This window comes from Danio aesculapii, chromosome 25, assembly GCF_903798145.1.
Source record: "Danio aesculapii chromosome 25, fDanAes4.1, whole genome shotgun sequence".
NCBI classification, from domain to species: Eukaryota; Metazoa; Chordata; class Actinopteri; order Cypriniformes; family Danionidae; genus Danio; species Danio aesculapii.
Window position 1 is genome coordinate 25,668,814 of NC_079459.1, and position 19,057 is coordinate 25,687,870.

Consider the following 19,057-nt stretch of genomic DNA (forward strand, 5'->3'; position numbering starts at 1 on the left):
GCAAATGGATTGGCTATTTAAACAATGTGGCGCAAAACGTGAAAATTAGGGTTGCGTTAGTCTGAAAATAGCAGCAAATCACGCCATACACGTCTTGCGTTAGGTTAAACATTGTATGACTAAAAAAAGTTAATTGAAACCTGATTAAGTAGTTAATATTAGTTGAAGTAACATAAAAAACATTTGTTTTCATGACTTTTTGTAATATCATTTTTTTACAGTGTATGTTTGAGCATAGACCATCACAAACAAAAAAAAAAACATTCTACTGAGCCATTTTCCTGCAAATAGTGGCATAATTATGTGTTCAATACGAGTAATTTAAAATGAGTTTAAGCAATTAAGTATATTAGTTAAATTTTAATTGTTTCAGACTTAATGAAAGTAGGAAACAATTTGTGGTAAAACGTAGTGTAACGTTTTCTTTTATATTTAACTAAAAATAATGTTATTTTGTAAAAGCTAATATCCAGTAGAAATAACTGGAACAAAAAAAATGGACTGGCAAGAGTTTATGGCTATACAGAAGTTGTTACCATGTTTTAGTACATTTCAAGCTTTACACACTGCTAACATGGTTTAACATTGCTAGCATGTTAATGCATTGCTAAAATACAATCACCGGGCACTTTATTAGCTACACCTGTCCAACTGCTCGTTAATGCACATTTCTAATCAGCCAGTCACATGGCAGCAACTCAATGCATTTAGGCACGTGGACATGGCCAAGACATGCTGCAGTTCAAACTGAGCATCAGAATGTGGAAGAAACGTGATTTAAGTGACTTTGAACGTGGCATGGTTGTTGGTGCCAGACGGGCTGGTCTGAGTATTTCAGAAACTGATGATCTACTGAGATTTTCACGCACAACCAGGGTTTACAGAGAATGGTCCAAAAAAGAGAAATATATCTAGTGAGGGGCAGTTCTATGGGCGTAAATGCCTTGTTTATGCCAGAGGTCAGAGGAGAATGTCCAGACTGATTCCATCTAATAGAAAGTCAACAGAAACTCAAATAACCACACGTTACAACCAAGGTATGCATTGGAGCATATATGAATGCACAACGCGTCCAACCTTGAGGCGGATGGGCTACAGCAGCAGAAGACCACACCAGGTGCCACTCCTGTCAGCTAAGAACAGGAAACTGAGGCTACAATTCACACAGGTTCAACAAATTGGACAATAGAAGATTGGAAAAACGTTGCCTGGTCTGATGAGTGTCAATTTCTGCTGCGACATACGGATGGTAGGGTCAGAATTTGATGTCAACATCATGAAAGCAAGCATGGATCCAATCTGCCTTGTATCAATGGTTCAGGCTGGTGGTGGTGGTGTAATGGTGTGGGGGATATTTTCGTTGCACACTTTGGGCCGATTAGTACCAACTGAGCATCATGTCAACAGCTCAGCCTACCTGAGTACCATTGCTGGTCATGTCCATGCCTTTATGACCACAGAGTACCCATCTTCTGATGGCTACTTCCAACGTGCCATATCATAAAGTGCAAATCATCAAAGACTGGTTTCTTGAACATGACAATGAGTTCACTGTACTCAAATGGCCTCCACAGTCACCAGAACTCAATCCAATAGAGCACCTTTGGGATGTGGTGGAACGGGAGGTTTGCATCATGGATGTGCAGCCGACAAATCTGCAGCAACTGCGTGATACCATCAGGTCAACGTGGACCAAAATCTCTGAGGAATATTTCCAGCACCTTTTCGAATCTATACCATGTAGGATTAAGGCAGTTCTGAAGGCAAAAGGGGATCCAACCCAGTACTAGTAAGCTGTACCTAATAAAGTGGCCGGTGAGTGTAACAAGCTACCAAAACGCGTGTTCTAGCATGTTCTGAAAAACATGTTAGCATGTTTGAAGAAGTTGCTTAAATAACCAAGCAAGTTTCTAGCAAGTAGTTGTTGCTAACATCATTAAAGATGTCGCTAACATCCTTTAGCAAACAGCTAACATAATTCAACATACTTATAGCATGGTTTAGCACAACTTTAGCAATTATCTTAGCAGTTTACTGAAGCCTGTTAGCAATCTCATATTGTTTTTCATCTATGACATGTTTGGCAAGTCACTAGCATGTAGCAGGTATCAAGTAGGTAGCAGATTGCAGGTACCATGTAGCACAAGCACATTTAGCAAAAATCAATTAAATGGCATCTAAAATGGCTTCTGTTTTTTAGTAATGTCAATATGTGTAGTGTAGGCCTATAAGATAAACATTGTGACATCTCAGACATATTTTGAAGATTAAATTTTTAAAAAATAGCATTTTAGGATGTCAATTCAACTGCAAATCAACTTATCAACTGTCAATTCTGAAGAAAGAAGTCATATGTGGAGTTAAAACAGTCACTTTTTTTCTAAATGTGACACTTTAAAAAAATATAAAAATCCAAAAGTAACTTTGTGTTAAGAGACACCAGTAGAAGCCATATAAACTTATCTTGCCCTTGAGGAAACACAATAAACTACAGAAATGTCTGAAATAAATGTCTATTTCCTTTAATCTCTCCCTTGCACATTGAAGAAAGTTTTCAGCAAAAACAAGTTTTCCGAAGGGGGCTACCATAATTAGATATAGATTTAAGGGCTTTTCCTCACTAGAAAAGAGTCTGTCGGTATGCGAAAAGAAAAAAAAAAGCAACCAGCGAGAGCAGAAAGACTCACTTAAGGCAAAAGAGTTTAAGTAAGAGAGGAATATTTTAATGGATTTCATTTCTTCTTACAGTGAGTTTAATGAGTTGGTGCCGATGTTTACAATCATTTGCATACGGCAATGTATAAGTAACGACGGAAAATGGGTCTTAAATTGCATCCATGTATTCTGATTTAGAGACAAATCAGCTTGTAAATGAAGTCTAATATTTGCATTGTTCTTCTAGCAAACGCAGCAAGCAAACATAACAGGAGCAAGTTAAAAGCTTGGAAATTGCTGCTGTTTGGAACAGAGTTTATGCAAAAGCTCAAGACAGAAAGTAAAATACGAATTAAGGCATCTTTGGGGAGGTTTCGTAAAAGTGTCTTTATGGAATCAAACAGCTTTCTGATGTTTTTTTTAGGTATGCTTGTCATAGTCTATAATAGCACAGTTTTTACAAGCAACAAAACTCTAGAGTAATTCCCCTCCGCCGTTCCCCAGATGTCTCTCAAAGTGACTGTCTCTTTAAATCTCTTAATACCCAATATTAAATATGATCACAAGTGAGTGGAGAGCTGCTTGATGTTCAATAAGGATTGTTTGTGCAATACAGACGTTCAGATTTGATTATAAGAATGATGCTGTGAAATACTTTTGATGGCATCACAGACAGCAGGGAAAATACTGCTGGACAAAAATAAAATGCCACCAAATAATAATAATCATAATAATAATAATAATAATAATAATAATAATAATAATAATAATAATAAAAACAATTTGTAATTTGTAAATTCTGAGGCTGAACTATTGTGATCTAATTTGAAGTCGTTAAGACCATAGCTTGTTTTTAGCAAGTAGCTTGTTTTAATAACCATGGTAAGTTTTAATGTTGTTAGTACATTAACATACATTATTACTAGCATGTTTAAACATGTTAGCATGTTTAAAATGTAGATAGCATGATTTAGTATGTTGCTAACAAGTTTAAGCTAACATTAGCATGATGTTAGTAAGTTGAGTACATTAATTAGCATTAAATTAGCCTGAATTTCAGTATAATTATCAGCATGATAATAGCACAAGTAGCTAGCATGTTTGAATTATAGTGGTGTGTTTTAATGTTGTTAGCACATTAACATACAGTATTGCTAGCATGTTTAAACATTGTTAGCATGTTTAAAATGTAGACAGCATGATTCAGTATGTTGTCAACAAGTTTTAGATAACATTAGCATGCTTCTAGTAAGTTGTTAGCATGAATTAGCATGAATTGTTGTATAATTGTATTAATTTTCTATGGTTTTGAAGGAAAAAATTGGACAAAATATTAAACATAAGCCTGTCAACTCACCTCTGCACATGTGGTGGTCTTTTAGCCATGGGCTCTTGCTCTTGTGGAGGCAGGTGACCCCAAAAGTCAGGAAAGGCTAGGATGGTGTATCCAGCAATTGACTTGGTATTGGCTGCAGTGGCGGCATAGAGACGTGGATCATGGTTGGGAATCGAGGTTCCATACTTCTCTAGAAGCCGATCCACCATGCTGGAATGGCCTTCTTGTCCTTTCCTCGAGCAGCCAAAATAGTGCTTATGGAAGTCGTTTGTCTTGAAGTGGTTTTCTCGAATGGAGGGCGATGCGGAATTTCTGTGGTCATTCAACTTGTTGTTCGATTCACCTTCAAGAATGCTGTCATCGTCTGAGCTTTCATCCACCTCAGAGCTGGAGTCCAAATCCTAGAAAACATAATTGGCCAATTGTTATACTGCGTTTCTAGCAGGAACAGTGCTCATCCATAGGGTGGATTTGATTTCGAAGTTTCACTGAAGTCAGAGGCAAGAGCCTTGTGGTTAAATGTGTTGACCAGCCTAATCTTATGAGGAAACATAACTGTTTTACGTATTGAGAAAATTGTTCTAGAATGTACAAATGAGATTGTACAAATTAATATGAATTAGCCACAAAATCAAAAAGTTACGAATTGCTATGAGATTGTTTTGATTGTGAGATTGTGCCAACACATATCACTGCATATCTACCTTGTTCCATTCCTGGCTTGTGGTGCTTGCCAATCTTTCTTATTTTGCTCTTCTCCCCACGCATTCCTGTACACAATGTCCACTGTTTTGTAATTAAATATTTATCACACATTAGAAGCTCCACCTACTGAACAAGGATCTGAACAAAAGCTCAGGAGTTTTTGAGTTGAAAAGTGCAGCCTGGGTCCAAATAGGGTACTGTTCCAGTGGACATAGCTTCTCCATAGGGGCTAGTGCCAGAGCTGGAGCCAATAAGCCGAAACTTTGCACTCCCTAAGAACAGGTTCTCTTCATTGAAAGAAAGAGGAACCTACTAGGTTACCACAATTCTTTTAATTGTGGTCTGTAGTGGCAGTTCCATCTACCTATTTCAAAGGTTTCCATGACCTGGAAGGTTTGGAGCTCTTCTAGAAAAAAGAAGGCAGCTGTGACCTATTGCTTGGAGAGTTGGACTTGTGAGCTAAGGGGCACAGGTTCAAGTCCTGACACCGACAGGGATTGTAAATGGGGGAATTGATATCTTCTTACATTATTACCTCATCTGAGGTGAGTCTCTTGAGCAAGGTACCAAACTCCCCAACAGCTGCCCGGGCAGCCCATTGATGTTTGCTAAGTCTACATGTAAATTTAAATGCAACTGCAAGGATCTGGCCACTGGCTCAGAAAAAGTCTTGTTCCACATTGGCCATCAAAACAATTATTTTGAGAATGTAGACACTCTCTAACTTTTGTGTCACTTTAAAAGGACGATACTGATAGAAATCTGGGTCATTTCAAATTACAGCCTTTGACTCAAGTAAAATGAAATGAAGAACTGTGAACAGCTTTTCCATTGGGGCCAGTGCTATAGCTGGTGCTCAGAATTAGTTCTTCCATTCAGGGCAGTTGTGACCTTAAGGCTTTGTGTTGTTTTGCAATAACACTTCTGAAACACTAGAAACACTAAAAACACTAGCAGTAAGTTTTTATGTTCCTCTTTGCCAAGTTTCTTCACGGATGTTTTGTTTATTCTGAATGCTACCTTAATGTACAAGAAGCTAAAACTTGCTCTTTAAGAAGTGGGAACCGGCGGACGTGCAACAACTTTAATCATAAGGTAAACACAAAACAAAAATTTCCATCTGGAAAAGCCTTCACGGTACTGAACACTTGTAACCATTGGGCTCGCGGCTCTCAGCACTGCCCACACTCGTCATCATTACTAAGCCGACCTATCACAGAGCTTGTGCTATGTGTCGTTGCAACTTGTAGTTAAGTTTTTTGAGAGGTTCTCTTCAGCATATGCATTGTCGGCAGCGTGACCACACGAAGGCGCGGACCATACGCGTGCGCATGACACACAAGTATAAATCAGCCTTAATGCTGAGAAACTCAAGCAGAGTGCTCAAAGTTTGCAGGTTCAGGTTCTAGCAGGAGCAGGAGTTAGGGCGAAAGTTAAGTGAACCAACAGCACTCTCCTCCACCTTCGAAACCACAACTGAGGTGCAAGATCCAGTAACTAACTCCTAATTACTCCCTCAGTCGCTGCAGTGAATGGCTGCCCACTGCGTTGTGTGTGTGTGCATTTTCTGATGGGTTCATGCAGGGGTGTCAAACACCCTAGCTCTGCACAGTTTTGCTTTAACCCTAATTAAACACACCTGATCAAACTAGTTCTTCAGGCTTTTTTGAAACCTGCAGGAAAGTCTTTTGAAGCAGGATTGGAACTAAACTCTGCAGGGCTGTGGCCCTCGAGGAGCTGAGTTTGACTCCCCTGGGTTAATGGAAAGCTCAAATTCTGCGTATGAATTACCATGCTTGGCCGCCATGTCACTCACTTTTAAAAGTGATGACAAGCATGGTTTTGGGGCTCATCCAGAACAAGGATCTGGGCACTGGCTCAAGGTGTTTTCAGATTGTGCACCAGCTCCAGCCCCTATGGAAAAGTATATGCTTGTGGCCACATCAGCAACTATGAAATCAGAAGTATTAGAGGAAAAAGGGCAAAAAAGGAGACAAAGAAAGATTACAGTAAACATCCCTCACAAGATATCCTGTTTTCCTCTGGCACTACAATTGGTAGCACAGAATAACAACCAAAATAAACTCTGAAGGAAATAAAAGTATTTTGAGAGACTGTTGAGGGAGAAGGCCAAAAAAGGATAAGGAATTGTTTTGAGAAAGCAGTCCAAAGTGGTGCACATCACTTCCAGCTTTCTATTCACTTCAAAAGGGGGATACTGACAGCAAATAGGGTCGTCCAATTACAGTCATTGACAGGCATAAAATGAACTGTATCAAAATAGCCAAGGGCCCTGGCTGCTTTTAGAGCAACCAAATAACAATTTAAGCTCACGCCTTGTACATTTCCATAAATTTTGCAGGAAAAGGCCTGTGGTCCTTTTCCAAGGCTCATCCAAAGGCTCATTCCAAAGGGGGATGTGAAATGTCCAAGTAACACGACATACATGATGTGCTGATGGTGAGAAATTTCTGCAGACATAGTGCCAATAAAAGCCTCCATCATCAGCGTTCACTCCCTATGGAAGATCTTTGATGCCGAATGGCGTTCCACGTGCTTCAAAAGGTCCTCTCTGATCTTTGGCGCAGTGCACATAAACTGTATACCATCAAAGTGAATTTGTTAGATACAAAACTTTAGTACTGCATCCTCCGCTGTTTCATTGCATTTCAATTTCACTCTTTTTCCATCCTCCTCTCACTCCTAAAAATATGTGTAAGCACAAAGACGCCACAACTTCCATGAATACCAATAGCTGGGGATGCATTAATATAAATGAACCCTTGCTGTATGAAAACGTCTCGGGTTTGGGGCTGTATTTTTGCATCTCTGGGGGCTCGCTTTGTCATATTCGTTTTTCGAAACCACAAATAACAACACTAAAACAATGTAGCAGCGCTGAGATGTTTTTTCAAAGACTTATTTTAATCACGAACTTGAAACAGACATGAACAACGGGCTTTTTGATGAGCTCAGGGATTGGGACTCTGGGAAAGTGTGCTTGGTTGTTCTTACAAGTGGGTGAGAAGGAAAAAAGCAGCGATTCAACTCACACAGGGAACAAACAAATCAGTTTGAGGTCAATTCAATTACGCGACTCACCAAGCATTAAGAGCTATTCATGCCTGACGTTGTGGAAATGGCACATAAAATAATGGAGAAATTAGCGTAAGTGTGACACAATTGTGGAAATTTTCCACTACTGTCAAAGTCGATTCAGAATAAATACTACAGGATAATAAGTTTGTAAATAAGAAGAAATCTGACTTGAGTTGACACATTTACTGTAACTTAGGCAAGACTTTTCAAGTTACTAAAACTACAATCAAATAAATAAAGATAATATCCAGCAAGAAACTTTCCAAGAAAATAACTTTAAAACTCAACAAGCATTAAAGCTAAACTAGAACTAATATAATGCGCTGTTGTTATCCATACCTCGACTAAGGAACTATGGCAGTTCGCAAAACAAAAACACTCATGCATGTCAAATCTTTAGCTTAGTCAGCAAGAAAACCAGGAGTCATGCAGAACTGAAATCATCTCAACTCCAGGCTGTCCTGTACAGTATCACACAAAAGAGCTGGAGATCAAAAAGAAACAAGTTATCCTGAGGCGAGTCCTCAGGGGAAAAGACCCTCCGTTACCCTCCCTCTGAGAGCCCAAGCTCCAGTGCCAATCTCACTCTCCCGGGCTCATGTTTCAAGCCTTTATCTAGGCTGCGAGATTTCTGACAGCTCTGCAGTTTTACCTGCAGAATCCTTTAGCGTGATGTTGTGAATTAAACCCCTTTAATCGTGGCCTTTTGTTTGTGACCGGACGATTACAGGTGGAGCGTTGGTGCCACGCAAGATTAATAGCGGGGAACTGATTGGCATGGATGTCCTGCTGTAAATTCTTTTCATCCTGGTATTTTGCGCAGCATGCATAATGCGGAGATGTGATTACAAGCCCCTGCGTCCAATCGAGGCGCAGCGTTGCCAGATTACACTGGACTTTGATGATAATAGGAGAGATGTATTAAAGATGTGTATGGAGGAGGGGGAGAGGATGGACAGTTCGCATGGCGTGATGTGACAGGTTATTGAGCTGTAAGTGAAAGACAATCAAAATTACATAATGAATAATCAAATTTATTCAAATCTTGTAATCAATTTCTCTCTTTTTTTAACATTAATCGCTATATGTGTTATATTGCCTAAATGGAAGGACAGATTTCTACTTTTTAGGGATTTGGGGAAAAGAAATGGTTTTCTTACCCAGAGTTTTTGTCTTGTTTCTCGTCCAAATTTCTAAAAATTCTTAAATCAAGAAGCATTTTTTAGATAAGCAAAAACTATTGCCTTATTTTATGAAATAATATACCAAAACTAAGTAAGTTTTTCCCTTTAAACTAAGAAAAATAATCTGCCAATGGGAAAAGCTAAATAATTGTATGTCAAATTCGTATTGTTTCAACTTTTTTTGGCAAATTTTACAGGTGTACTTGACTGGCCTGCCCGCAGTCCTGACCTGTCTCCAATAGAGAATGTGTGGCACCTTTTGAAGAGCAAAATGTGACAAAGAAGACCCCATACGGTTGCCCACATTAAAAATGGGACAAAATTACTCCTGAAACACGTCACCACTAGGTGTCTTCAGTCCCTAAACATCTTTTAAGTGTTGTGAAAAGCAATGGCAACATTACAAAGAGGTAAATGCTTTACTGTTCCAACTTTTTTGAAATGTGTTGCAAAAACCCTAATTGGAATACGTGTTTATTTTGAAAAAATAAACAATAAAAAAATAAAAATCACAAGGAACACATTAAAAAATTAAATGTAAACACGTAACTACTGAAGTAGCATACTGTTGCTGAAAATGAATCCCACGTATACTGTATATGGAACTAAAACGGGGTGGACAAAAAAAACGTAATTTTTTTCATTTTCAGATGAACTTATCGTTTAATAACTTGTCATTATGAAAAAGAATTCTGGCAGGATGTGTTTCTAGGAACGGCGTGGCATTTACAGGCAGAATTGATTTTAAATGTGTTAAATTGAAACAAAAAAAGTGAATTAGCACCTTTCAAGACCTAGAATTACATCAATACACATGAGGGGAATAAGCAAAACAAGGAAAAACAGTATTTCAGCAGCAGTAGTACATCATGTTATATCATCGGAAATTAAAATAGTGGCGGCGTCTGAATAAGTGAATGTTGAACTTGGGTGAACCGGAGTGTGTGTTGACATTTCTATTAGTCGGAACTCATCCGCATGCTAAAGGCGGCCGCACTGGGATTTGTGTGAGACATTATACTGTTATTGTGCTGCCAGAAGAGCCGTCAATCAGGGAATGATGGCAGTGGTTTGTGATGGGAAAGTGTGGCGACATATTTAAAATGAAGAGTCACACTGAACGTATTACAGAAGTTGAAATGTCATCATTCATTCCTGTCAATGGTGGTGCGCTTGACTGACCCGCAGCGGGGTTAACAGCGAATGGAGAACGATCTCCAGAGATCTGCAGACAATCTATGAACAAGAGTTACACTGTAAACAAAAATAATATAAATAATGTGAAAATATTGTACAATATGCTGGCAGAAATTTTGTAAAAAAAATAAGCCTTGATTATTGTGTACGCTGATTTCTTAATTTCTTTTTTCATTATTATGTTTTTATATTCAGTTTTATAATTTATATTTTTAATTATTTTATTATACTTTATTATTTATATTTTTAATTATTTTAATTACAACAAACATTATTATTATTAATAATAATACTTGAAATAAAGTTTTTTATATTTATATAAATATAATAATAATAACAACAACAACAACAACAATAACAACAGCAATACTACTGCCAATAATATTAATAATAATAATAATAATAATAATAATAATAATAATAATAATAATAATAATAATAATAATAATAATAAATTAATAGCAATACTACTGCTAATAATAATATTAATTATAATAATCATAATTATAGCAACAACAACAACAACAACAACAACAACAACAACAGCAGCATTACTACTGCTAATAATATTGATAATAATAATATTAATAATAATAACTGAAATACTACTGCTAATAATATTATTATATTATAAAATAAATAAATAATAATAATAATAATAATAATAATAATAATAATAACAGAAACAGCAAAATACATAAATATTAACAATAATAATAATAATAACAATAATCATCATCATCATCATCTTGCAGTGTCACCTCACAGCAAGAAGGATATCTGCTGATCTGGTATTTTAAGCATTTGAGCAGTACTCCAACAAATTAGATAAATACTGTGGTAATTTACCAACTAAAGTTAAATAATATTTGACCCAACGTTGGCTTATAATAATCCAGCAATTTTAAATGATGAGCTAAAAATGTGCATCTGACCTTGTTTTTACTCACCACACATTTAGATTTTACCCACATTTGTTACCCAATTACCAAGCCTGTACATAAACAAAAATAAATACACGCATATTTCTTTGACCAACAAGTGAAAACCGCCCCGTAATTACTAAGATCTACCGAGAGTTCAGATGAATCATTTCCTGTGGACATTGTGCCAACAGGATGTTCCTCAATTTTCCCCAGAACACTTCAGGTCAGCAAAAAAAACAGGAGCAGAATCACTCTATTAAGATGAAGAGCAAGGCAAACACGCAGCCAAGTGCATGATTTTTTTTCCCAAAGCATAATGAGGTAATTTTCGGTCCAGGCCGTGTCCCTGTTGTGCTCTTAAGCTGCACATTGGTGCCGTTGCAGTAGGTATTATAGCACATCCAGCGCCCATCAAAATCACACATTCAGGTCCATATTCACCCCGAGTGCACTTACAACACACTTCATATAAACTTTATCCTGGTCGTCTGCTTTTAAGACCTGAACACTCGTAACTTTCACGCCTGGATGCAACAACTAAACCCCTGAGATGCTGACACTTTACAAAAAAAATAACACTTTGATTTTTTTTTTAAGTGGATTAAAGTCAACATCAAATTGAAATTTTTACTCTAAAATATGATGGGTTGTTTTAACCCAACTTATTACACAGCTGTCTGGAATATTTGGTTCTAATTGGTCAGTCGTGACATTTCAATGTTTGTTATGCTGAGATAACAACCGCTAAATAACACAGGCTCTTCCGAAAACTTTGAATCTCTTTGGCCATCAGAGAATACGTTCAAATCCATATATTTACATTCACATTATATACACTGTAAAAAAAATACTGGTTGCCTTATATTTTGAAGCTGAATCAAATTAACTGTTTTACTCATTTAAACTCATATTATAGTAAACTTACTTAAAACAGCTTGCGTAACTTATAAAATTAAGTTAGAACATGATTAACTTAATATAATAAGTTACAACTAACTAAAAATATAGGTTGTCATGACTAACTGATCATATATGTTTTACAGTGTATCTGCTTGTCTATCACGCCGCGGTTGTTGACCGTTTTGGACTGTTTGGCACCATCTTGTGAACAAATAATATGTAGGTCAGTGTATGATTCATTCAGCCACTTTTGTTTATGTCAGATTAGCGTTTTTGACTGTTAAACGCTATCTTGTGGATGAATTATGCGCAGGTTAGTGTATACTGCATCAGCTGTTTCATTTCTGTCAGCTTTGCGTTTTTAACTGTTTGGTGCCATCTTGTGGCTGAATTATGCGCATGTTAGTGTATACTCCATCAGCTGTTTTTGTTTCTGTCAGCTTTGCGTTTTTAACTGTTTGGTGCCATCTTGTGTCTGAATTATGCGCAGGTTAGTGTATACTCCATCAGCTGTTTTTGTTTCTGTCAGCTTTGTGTTTTTGACTGTTTGATGCTATCTTGCGGCTGCATAATGTGCAGGTTAGTGTATACTCCATCAGCTGTTTTCGTTTGTCAGCTTTACGTTTTTGCTGTTTGGCGCCATCTTGTGGCTGAATTAAGCGCAGGTTAGTGTATCTGCATCAGCTGTGTTTGTTTCTGTCAGCTTTGTGTTTTTTGACTGTTTGGCGCCATCTTGTGGCTGAATTATGCACAGGTTAGTGTATACTGCATCAGCTGTTTCTGTTTATGTTAGCTTTGCGTTTTTGACTGTTTGACGCTATCTTGTGGCTAAATTATGTGCAGGTTGGTGTATACTGCATCAGCTGTTTCTGTTTATGTTAGCTTTGCGTTTTTGACTGTTTGACGCTATCTTGTGGCTAAATTATGTGCAGGTTGGTGTATACTGCATCAGCTGTTTCTGTTTATGTTAGCTTTGCGTTTTTGACTGTTTGACGCTATATTGTGGCTAAATTATGTGCAGGTTAGTGTATACTGCATCAGCTGTTTTCGTTTCCGTCAGCTTTGCTTTTTTGACTGTCTGGGGCCATCTTGTGAATATATTTTGCGCAGGTTAGTGTCTCTGCATCAGCTGTTTTTGTTAATTAACAAATTAGTAAACTTTTACAGCTCAGAACAATTTGTGTCTAATTTTTATGTTTTGTGGCAAGTAGACATGTAATAAGCGGAATATAGTATATCCAGGAAGGTTGTTTTGGTCTTTGTCGCAGAATAAAGCCATATATAGTCATATATAACAACATGTCAGGATTTATTCTGCGATAACAACCTCCTTGATGTAGTTTAGCCCTAACTTTAAGTTGACATAAAACAGAAGTAACAAAAGTCCTTTTTATGCTATTGTTGTCAAGTTACATCCACTTGAAATGATTTCTGAGATAAGAAAGCTGTAGGGTGGGGTATGATTTTGTCCTTTGGGAACCAATTGGATTGTTGAAAGATGGTTGATGCTAACAAAATGGAGGATGATTGACAAACACACAAAAACAGAGCAGAAATGAGACGTGCACTGGTAGCTCCGCCCTAAAGCCATTCCATGTGACCAGACGTGAAGAAAAGTCCTTTCAATGGGGGAGGGAGGGTTATGGTTTTTGATTAAAGATTAAAAGATTTTTTTTTAATATAATGTTCACAAATACAGTCTTTATAAGAAGCACTACTATAATACATATAAAAATAAGAAGAGAATATTTAGATTTTATGCCGACTTTAAGCACTCTTGTAAAACGATGAGCAGTACAGCCAATCACAGTCATATCTGTTGAGCGCATGAACACAATGGCCAATCAACAGTGTTCAAATATCCACTTATAAGTGCTCAAAATGCAAGCAGGAAAAGATGCTATCTGTAATTTTTTTTTCATGCTTCAGTACAGGTTTGAAGACGTTGGTACTTCTGACAACTCTACTGGCACCGTGGACCCATTCTGAATGCCTAACTATTGTGCAGTCCCACAGCTTGACCGAATATTTTAGAAGCAGCTCGTTTCACAGGATAAGAAAATTTCTGTCATCGAAGCACTGGTACTAACCAGAAATATAGATTTTAAACCTGGAAGATGACATTAGGCGGTAGGAGCTCAGAATTAGCCAGTTGCTCCCTACAATTAAAGCTAAAAGATGCTAATCTTGCTAACTCTGTTAATCTCAAAAAAATTAGATGAGCGTGACCGTTTGTGAGCCTTTAAAACATTAAATTACAATATTATGACAGACGACGTAGACATTCACCTGGAAGTCATGGTGAAGTTCGGGGCAGAGATGCACATATTGACCCAGCTGCTCCAGGGGGCGGTCAGGCTCAGGTCGAGGACGCAGCTTGTTCACATCAGTTTCCAAATCATCCTCCTATCATGGAGAAACACTGAAGATATAAATGCTGCTTTTGCTCTACTGCAGACTCAATAATATTTATCTTCTCTGAAGGAGTTCCAATTTACTAGAACTTCATCTATGTTAAGCTGCTTTGACACAATTGACATTGTAAAAGCGCTATAGAAGTGAAGATGAATTGAACTGAATTGAATAAACATTCTAAACATCTTGAGTGGTTACATCATTGAGATGTGGTGGATTCACATCATGGATGTGCACCCGAAAAATCTGCAGCAACTGCGTGATGCTATCATGTCAATATGGACCAAAAGGAATATTTCCAGTACCTTGTTGAATCTATGCCACGAAGGATTAAGGCAGTTCTGAAGGCAAAAGTGGGTCCAACTCGCTACTAGTAAGGTGTACCTAATATAGTGGCCTGTGAGTGTATATATATATATATATATATATATATATATATATATATATATATATATATATATATATATATATATATATATATATACATACAGTATATAGTATATATACACAGTGTGTAGACAGACAGACAGACAGACAGACAGACAGACAGACAGACAGACAGACAGACAGACAGACAGACAGACAGACAGACAGACAGATAGATAGATAGATAGATAGATAGATAGATAGATAGATAGATAGATAGACAGACCATGCAGCAAAATAAAGACGTGCAAATAAAGGCGCTTTGGTTTGGCTCAGCAGGATCTGGATTGTGAAGTCATTGATTTATAGCTGAATCAGGGCTCCATTATTGAAGTTATGTGAGAAGAGGAAGCCGTTCGTGTCATGAGCAGAACCAGCTCTTCAATCACGTTTTAAGAGGGAGAATGGATTTACCGTACGCCGTTCGATCTGTCAAAATTACGACACAGGCCGAGATGTGGTGCGTACAAATCTCCTAAACACTCACATAGTCTCTGTTGTCTGGTTCCTCGTTCTCCGCGTCTTCGTCACTGTCATCTTCCGAACTGCCGTCTTTCAATGAGGAAGAAAGAAAGAAGAAAGATAAACAACACGTTGGATTGAGACGTAAATGTCAGGATGAGCGAAATATGGCGGTTCATCTGTGGGATCAAACAAGACCTGCCCGGAATCCTCATACTTGGCTCTTTTTTGATTGCTGATACATTCACATAAAAAAATAGACATCTGCCATATACAATCTGCTGGATGATAAAATAAAATAAAATAAAATAAAATAAAATAAAATAAAATAAAATAAAATAAAATAAAATAAAATAAAATAAAATAAAATAAAATAAAATAAAATAAAATAAAATAAAATTAAATTAAATTAAATTAAATTAAATTAAATTAAAACACAAATAATTATTTTTAATATGTGAAAGCAATTATATGTGATTGCATAAAAAATGGAAATAAAATAAAAACAAAAATAGTTAAAAATAAATAATTAGATTGAAAAGATTGCTGATACATTCACATGAAAAAAGACATCTGCCATATTTTCTGGAGGATGTTCTAAAATAAATAATATAAAATAAAAAAAATAAAAAAATAAAATAAGAAATAAAAATAAATAAATTTGAAAGAGAACAAATAATAAAATAAATAAATAAATAAATAAATAAATAAATAAATAAATAAATAAAATACAATACTTTTTTTAAAAAGCGTATATTTAAATGTAACTAAAATTAAACTAAATAAAAAAACAAATAATAAAATAGAAAGGAAGTTGAAGTTTTTATATACAAAAGCAAGTGTGATTAAATAAAAATGTTTATAAAATTTAAACACAAATAGTTAAAAACAAGTAATTCCATATTATATATATATATATATATATATATATATATATATATATATATATATATATATATATATATAATTATATATACAAATTATATACAAATTATATAAGACTCTTTTTAAATTGCAGATACATTTACATAAAAACAGACATCTGCCATATTAGCTGGAGGATGTTCTAAAATAAAATAAAATAAAATAAAATAAAATAAAATAAAATAAAATAAAATAAAATAAAATAAAATAAAATAAAATAAAATAAAATAAAATAAAATAAAATAAAATAAAATAATAAATAAACAAAATAAAAAATAATAAAAATATATATATTTTGAAATTGTTCGGTTAAGATTTGTACTTTCTATATAAACCTTTTAACCTTTTTATACAAATACACCTTTTACACACTGAAATACATTTTTGGGTCTATAAATAGACGAATATTAATATCAAGTAATGAACAACATTTGACATGCAGTCATTTTCTAAACTCGCTTCACAGGTTTTCATCTGATGCAATGTCTTCATATCAAAACACTAAAATCACTATAATTTAACACCATCCTCTGCTAAACCAAATGACTGGATATATATATAAAACTGACAAAAAAATGGTGCTCAAGGTGTTTGATTTGGCGTGGCTGCAGAGTAAATTAACCGTGTGAGAAATTATGAGTCGTCATATATTTTAGAGAGAGACTGCGAATTAATAAAACTCAATTTAAGAGAGCTAATAATGTTAATGGTGGTTTTGTTAACATGTCAAAGCGGCGTTTTACAAGGTAATTTACTGTTAGAACAGGCGCTTGCATGTCAAAATACTAGTCTTAGCTTTAGTATGGCTTTGCTATAGTCAATGCTGCATTTTGACTACTTCTATTGTCCTCATTTTTAAGTCATTTTGTGGGGAAAGGTACCTACAAATTGAGTAAATATAAATGTAATCTAAATATATTTTTGTGTTACAGTTTATAAAGGACATTTATAAAGAACTATCAAATAGCAGCATATTCCTACAGTGTAATGAAACAGTGTACAGTGTAACAGTGTGAAACCCAGCATTTTATACAGTGTATGTTTCTTAAAATATTCTGTTATTTTTATGTCTCAGAAGAATCAAAAACAGCATCTATACGCAAATGAACTATGTGCAAAATTATAAAAAATAAGTCAACATAACAGTACCAAGTTACAACGGATTTACTAAGTAAAGTTTTTTTTAAGTAAAGTCAACTTGTCGCTTTTAAGGCAGCAGGTTTGATAAGCAAATCAACTACTCAGCTCTATGAACAGCTAATAACATTTTAAAGACAATGTCTTTCATTTTATAAATCACCAAAGACAACAGTATCACCAAATTCTTTAAAAATATATATACCACACTTACTGTTCATTAAAGTAAAAATCATAGACTGTAAAAGATATGGACATAGTATCCGTGACATCACCCATAAGTTTCTAAAGAACACAAATGAAGCTACAAGTAGGCGTGGCCAACTGTCACCATTTTGTTCGCTTGTCATTGCAAAAGAGGCGGAGCATGAGCCGAGCTAAAGATGCCTGCTAGTATTTAGTAGTATTAGTATTTTTTAGGAGAAACGCTTAATACTACCTGTGATTCATTTGTGGTATGACCACATGTGCTTGGTTGTATATTATTTCAATAAAGTGTTTAGTCTTTTAAAACACTGTTGTAATACATTGAGCCACTAAACATTGTTCTTATGGCGTTTTTCTACAGGAGGAAGACGCAAATTACTTCCAAACACTAAAATATAGTCTGTGTTAGTAAATGCATGGCTTTTTATGAAATCCAGGCATAACATTGTATGACAACATTTCAGATGACTGTTCTAGAGCCTACAGCTAATCAATTTGTCAGATTCTGAAGCGCATTCAAGTTTTAAAGACAATTATAAATGATAATTTATCTTAAATAAAACAAATACATTTATAGAGATGGTATACAAGTATATAGATTCACTCACCTGGGAAATGGAGGCTAATTGAATGGTTTGTAAGCACAGTAGTGCACACAGCATGTCATATTATCTGATAATTGTAGGAAATAATCCCAAAAGACAATTGACTGTGTAAAGCCACATAAAACAAAACTAAAATACGATGTATATGCTGAGTTCAGCGGCTAATCAGCCGGAATAACTTGACGGCGGCAAGCGAGACCTACTGTAACTGTCACTCAAGTGGCTACTCCTTTAATTATGCAGACTTAATATAACTTAATATAAATCAAACAGATGAGTTATAAAAAATTCACCCCCTCACAGTTGTCGTGAAGTGTAATATTAGCTACATACACCAAAATAGTTTTTTGTACCATGCTGTAAACACCTTATTTTCTGCTGTAAAGTTGGCCATTTTAACATTGGGGTCAATAGAAATGTGCACTATTATGGAGCCAGCCCTAGCAGAATTTTTTTTCCTTTCGTAACTCACTTTACAAGGGAGAGCAGGATGTTGCTGCTTGGTGGAAACAGAGTCACGGTACATCTCAGATGGCCTGAGGGTGAGCTGATTTACAGCAAATGTTTATTTCTGAGTGAACTGTCCCTTTAAATTGTCTTTTTATCAAACATAAGAGCTTAAAAATCCGAAACCAGTAATCTTTTACATCACCCAGGGGTGTTTTCCTGTGAACTATAAATGAATAAGAAACTCTGTGACAAGGAAGTGCTACAGATTCAGTCCACTCGAATCACCTTTAAGATGATCATTATCATCTTATCTGCCTGTCCAGAATGAACAGCAAACAAGCACAGGTTTTTTTAGGCATCTGATGTCAGCAAGGATGTTAACATGAATGGTTAAACCTGCATTAGCAATCAAAGCATTATCTTAAACTG

At 35.7% G+C, this 19,057-nt stretch overlaps 1 protein-coding gene across 2 annotated transcripts in view; it reads right to left on the bottom strand.

Moving 5' to 3' along the window:
* Nucleotides 1-19,057, bottom strand: part of LOC130219172 (cytosolic carboxypeptidase 4) — a 304,487-nt gene that overhangs the window by 177,743 nt on the left and 107,687 nt on the right. For both annotated transcript variants that reach the window (XM_056451477.1, XM_056451478.1), the window contains exons 10-12: nt 15,331-15,395; nt 14,292-14,408; nt 4,013-4,392 (exon numbers count right to left, since the gene is read on the bottom strand). In XM_056451477.1, the coding sequence (XP_056307452.1) occupies nt 4,013-4,392; nt 14,292-14,408; nt 15,331-15,395 (562 nt within the window). The remainder of the gene's footprint in view (nt 1-4,012; nt 4,393-14,291; nt 14,409-15,330; nt 15,396-19,057) is intronic.